Source organism: Salpingoeca rosetta (assembly GCF_000188695.1).
Source record: "Salpingoeca rosetta unplaced genomic scaffold supercont1.18, whole genome shotgun sequence".
Classification (NCBI taxonomy): Eukaryota; class Choanoflagellata; order Craspedida; family Salpingoecidae; genus Salpingoeca; species Salpingoeca rosetta.
The window spans coordinates 1,284,506-1,289,505 of record NW_004754916.1 but is presented as its reverse complement, the minus strand read 5'-3'; the positions used below and the strand labels follow the sequence as shown (position 1 = coordinate 1,289,505).

The 5,000-nt window shown below is 57.3% G+C and overlaps 3 protein-coding genes across 3 annotated transcripts in view; 1 reads left to right on the top strand and 2 right to left on the bottom strand.

Moving 5' to 3' along the window:
• Positions 1 to 1,158, top strand: part of PTSG_06687 (uncharacterized protein) — a gene marked incomplete at its 3' end in the record, with an annotated part of 5,656 nt that extends 4,498 nt beyond the window's left edge. Inside the window, exon 2 of the mRNA XM_004992020.1 lies at positions 1 to 1,158. This exon is cut by the window's left edge and continues 4,148 nt beyond it. Within this exon, the coding sequence (XP_004992077.1) occupies positions 1 to 1,158 (1,158 nt within the window).
• A 335-nt stretch (positions 1,159 to 1,493) lies between these two features.
• PTSG_06686 (sulfhydryl oxidase) lies at positions 1,494 to 3,129 on the bottom strand. The gene is made up of 4 exons (XM_004992019.1): positions 2,546 to 3,129; positions 2,231 to 2,296; positions 1,942 to 2,017; positions 1,494 to 1,775 (listed from the first exon to the last, which is right to left on the bottom strand). Exons 1-4 carry the CDS (start codon positions 3,025 to 3,027, stop codon positions 1,749 to 1,751), a joined length of 651 nt encoding a protein of 216 aa, XP_004992076.1. The 5' UTR covers positions 3,028 to 3,129; the 3' UTR covers positions 1,494 to 1,748.
• A 111-nt stretch (positions 3,130 to 3,240) lies between these two features.
• PTSG_06685 (Rho1 GTPase) overlaps positions 3,241 to 5,000 on the bottom strand; it is a 2,971-nt gene continuing 1,211 nt past the window's right edge. The window contains exons 3-5 of the mRNA XM_004992018.1: positions 4,884 to 4,993; positions 4,359 to 4,556; positions 3,241 to 4,181 (exon numbers count right to left, since the gene is read on the bottom strand). Coding sequence (XP_004992075.1) covers positions 4,095 to 4,181; positions 4,359 to 4,556; positions 4,884 to 4,993 — 395 coding nt within the window. The 3' untranslated portion in view covers positions 3,241 to 4,094. The remainder of the gene's footprint in view (positions 4,182 to 4,358; positions 4,557 to 4,883; positions 4,994 to 5,000) is intronic.

The following is a 5,000-nucleotide window of genomic DNA, read 5'->3' as shown; positions in this document are numbered from 1 at the left end:
ACTGCAGTCACGGCTGTGCTCGATTCCCTCTATGACATTTGCTTTTCCGACGTGTGCACGCCGCCCTCCTCGCAACAGCAGCAGCAGCAGCGAGCTGTTGTGCTGTTTGCGTGGGTGTGTGCGGCGAAGGGGCTGCGGCACCGCGTCACGGCGTTGCTCCTCGACCTGTGTCTCCGCGCCTACACAACTCGGCCCGCCCTTGCGGCCAGCTGCCTCTTGGCGTGGCTCACCGCACCACCACCAACATCAACATCAACATCAACATCAACATCGCTCCCGGCGGCCTCATCACTGACGGTGTCATCCGTTGTCGTGAATGCTCGTGGCGGTGGCACGCCACACGCCAATCACCATCACCCTCACCAGCAGCACCCGTTTGCAGAGGGCGAGCACGTGCTGGTTGCCTGTCTCAACATTGTACTGTCGGACCTCGCTCAGCAGAAGAAGACGAAGCAGCCACCGACAACAACAACAGCTGCTGCTGCTGCTACTGACTGCGCTCTAGCCGACCGCTGCCTGGGGCATCCTCGCTGGCGGGCGGCGTGCACGCGTGCAGCCGCGGTGCTGACCCGTGCTTGTGTGCAGTCCCCACATGCGCTTGTGCAGCACGTGTACGCCCGCTGCCTAGCTGCACGTGCTGGTGCTGGTGCCGGTATGATGCAGGTGGATGTGCTTCGCCACGCCGCCTTTGTTGCTGGTGTGGACATGTGTGACGCAGCTGTGATTGGCAAGCTGACGGCAGCACAAGACAGCACGCGTGGCCTCAGATCGCTGTTTGTGTACGGGCTGCGGGTGCTCTGTGTTCACTTTGGGTTTGAGTTTGCATACGAGCACGTGCTTGGGGATGCGTTCTGGCAGCTGGCGGAGCAAGCAAGCGCGCCGGCATCAGCATCGTGGTTTGGCGTGGCTGTTGTCGAGCTGCTTGGGTTTGCGGTGCGCATGTGCCATGAGCAGTACCCTGACAAGGCGACGCGCCCACCCGACATTGACCAGGTGTACCAGTACCTGTTGTCGCAGGTTGGCGCGCTCGTGTCTGCGCTGCCGCCACGCGTCAACACGGCGACGGCGACGGCCGCGGCCCGCTGCTGCTCTCATGTGCACACGCGCACCCCGTGGTCTTCCCTTCAGCAGTTTGCAGCCATCATCTCCTCGCAGTAGAGAGAGAGAGAGAGGCAGAGAGGGAGAGAGAGAGAGAGTGTGTGTGTGTGTGTGTGTGTGTGTGTGTGTGTGTGTGTGTGTCGTGCGCGAACACCTTTGGTGGCACAAGACTTTGGCATTATTATTTATCCTGTGCTGTGGCCGGCAATGTATTTCGGTGTTGCTATCACTGCTGCTGCTGCCCTTGTTGCTGCTGCCCTTGTTTGTGACGCGCGCCAGACACTCCTCCTCCTCCTCCTCTTCCCCACAGCGCACCCCCCCCCCCACACACACACGCGCTTATTCCACACTCTTCTTCACCACCACCTTGACTAGCAACGACGTTATTGCCTGTGTGCGCCCGTGCTTGTGCGTTTACTTTCGATAACTGCCTGCGGTGCGGCTTACCCACGCGCTTGCTTGCATGCTTCTGGAGCCGCCACGATTAGATGACCAAGCAAACACCATCTTGGCGACACACGCGCAGGCAACAAGCCATACCCACCAGCCACCCACTATCAACACCAACCGATGACAACAGCACCCCAATCCCCTTGTTTGTACACGCGTGACTGCCTGGCCTTGTGCTCTGCCGGCCTCGCTTGCACCCATCAGTCACAGCTGCCGTCCTTCCACCCCTGTTGCGTGTGCGCGTGAATGTGTTTGTGACGAGCGAGCGCAGAGGAGGCAAGGTTGAGACGATTTGAGCAGATGCGTCGGCAAGGACGACAACTGAGAAGTGTTGTTGTGCATGTAGACGATATGAGCTGGTGTTATGACATGGGGCTGTTTTGACATACGCACATCACGCCAGCGCTCATCCACTTTGCTGCAGTCGAAGGCTGGCTTCCCGAGCCGCACGTTCACTGCATTGTGGGCCCTGAGACGGAAGCGCGGATGGACGACGTGATGAGTGCAAATGGGAGTGGAACAGCGCTGTATTGAGATGCATTGCGGCAAACGCAGCAACAGTGGGGCCGGCTCGGGGAAGAAGGCTCACGAGAAGTGAGGCAGAGGCATGCAGCGGCGTCAACGCAAGGTAGCACGGTGGCAACAATGTGGTGGCCGACAACATGCTTGGCACTACACGTACTTGCACATCCACTGGGCAAACGCTGAGCGGCTGGTTGTATCTGGTGGATCCTTCTGAATGTACTCCCTGGCAAAGAAACAAGAGCGTGCGTATGTGTGTTGTGTGTTGTGTGTGTGTGTGTGTGTGTGTGTGTGTGTGTGTGTGTGTGTGTGTGTGTGTTTGTGTGTGAGGGAGAGAGAGCAAGCAACAATGAGAGATGGGGTGCCCTCACACACACACACGCACACGAGTCAGGCACACGAGTCACACACACACACACACACACACACACACACACACACACACACACACACACACACACACACACACACACACCCAAAGTCATCGGCACACTCGCGACAAGGGTAGAAGCGGGACAAGAGCCGCATCATTTCCTTCATGTCGCGTTGGTCCGTGTCGGTCGGTGTATCGGGGTAGTACGCAGCCATGGTGTGCAGCAAGCTCCATGACTTGCGCCCCAGCGTAAACGAGTCCTCTGGGCACTCCACCTCGCCCGTGACAACGTCTCGTGTCGGTGTCGGCATGTGTTGCGGCGCAGGCGTCGCTGACGACGATGACGCTGTTGCCTGCGGGTGCCGCTGCGCTGGTGCTTGCTGTTGTTCCCCCTGACTCGCGTCCCGTCCCCGCTCCTTGTGCTGCTGCCGTTGTTGCTGGTGTGGCTGAGAGTGTGGCTGGCCTTGCTTCTGTGCTGCAAACGACTGGTACATCTCGCCAAAGCCGGAGCACACCCGGCACGGCTTCCCGGGCTTGCCTGTCGGCTGCTGCTGCTGTTGTTGCTGGTGGGTCGCGTCACTCATCTTGCAGTGTCTTGCTTGCTTGCGTTGTTGTCGTCATCCGTTGTGTACAACAACAATTTGCAACACGTGGTGCGTGTTTGTGAGTGTTTGTGAGTGAGTGTGTGAGTGTTTGTGTGTTTTTGTGTGAGTGTGAGTGTGTGTGTGTGTGTGTGTTTCCCTGACTGTCAACGTATGCGTGCGCACGCTCCCATTGCTTGGTTCTCCCTGTGATTGCCAGAACCATCTCACCGAAGCCCACCTCGAGCGACTGACCCCTCCCCCCCCCATCCCTCGCCCGCCAACACGCACAGAGCCTTCTCGACGGTATGAAGGTGATGGTGTAAAAAAGACTGCTGCACCTGACGACTAAGCGCAAGAAAGAAAAGGGGGAGGAGGAAAGGAAGGAGAAAAAGAGGACAAAGGGCAACGAGGTTGACATCACATCACCCAGTACCGTTCCATCATCTACAAAAACAGCAACAACAGCAACGACAACAGCAACAACAGCAACAACAGCGCGCCCGTGGGGCCGAACCAACAGCAATCAACACCGCCGTGCCCACACGTGTACACCAACCGACAGCAACACAACACAAAGAGAGGCCAGATGCACGTGCTGCCATGCGAGACGACAGCGCAACCGTGTCGCCACATGGCAAGTGGTGACCGACACAAAATGGCTGGACAATGAATGAATGGAGACGAGGATGATGATAATCACCCGATATGAACGTACACGCACGCGCTTGAGAAGCAGCGACAGGGGAATGACCCGGCTGTCGTCGTCAGCAAGACGGAGCGAGCGTGTTGCACAAGGCGACAGCACGCATATTCACACACATGCACACAAACACACAAGCAAACAAACAGGCACACTACGAGGTACACCGACGCACTCCAACGACGACGACGACGACAACACAGAGGGAATCAAAGCAAACGATGAAGCAAACCAGTCATGTCTGTTGAAAAGGAATCAGAGCACTGTAGGAAAGTGGGTGTAATGCAAACGGGGTAGAAAGGAGGCAGGCCATGTGCTTGCTGCAAATGGCGCACAGAGGAAGGGGGACAAAGATGGAGGGGAGTGATCAGAGAAGAAGGCAGCCACCCCTCTTGCGTGGCCGGATGGTCAAGCTCGCGCGTGTCGCCGTCTCAAACACCTCCCGCACGTTCTCCTGCCGTGGCGATGATGGATAAATAGTACGTGAGCACCGCGCGTGAATATACGAGGAAAGATCGGGGAAGAAAGGCAAAAAAGTGATGACAACAAAGGGTGCAGGGAGGCGCATTGAAGAGTCGGGCAAGGAAGCCAATCACAAAACAGATAACACCGTGAGCAACAAGGTGCTGACCTTTGACTTGGCCGAGCACTCAATGTATGCGTAGGCCTGGATCTTGTCGCAGCACTGTTGCGCCTGCTCGTACGAGACGGGCTTCTGCTTCATCTTGGCAAGCTCCTTCTTCGTGTTGGGGTCGTTGCGCAGATCCTTCTTGCAGCCGACGAGCACAAACGGCACGCCGGGGCAGAAGTGCCGTACCTCGGGTACCCACTGGGGTGGAGAAAGAAGCGGGGGCGGGGTCAGGGGGGAGGGAGTGAAGAGTATGGTGAGACATTGCATGAGGATGAGAGGATGAATGGAAAAGGGCAAGGTGCGTGTCACCTTTTGCCCAGTCATCTTGTCTTGCCCACCATGCATTCATGCACGCACGCAAAACACAGGGCGCACACACTGAAGCATGCTCGACCACACGCACACACACACACAAAAAAATACTCGCGCACAATTAACACACACACACACACAACAGCACACACACACACAACAGCACACACACACACACACACACAAAAGCACACAAAAGCACACACAGGGCACCTTCTCTGGGACGTTCTCGAGGGAGTCTGGGTTGTCAATGGCAAAGCAGATGAGGAGCACGTTTGTGTCGGGGTACGACAGAGGGCGCAGGCGGTCGTAATCCTCCTGGCCTGAACA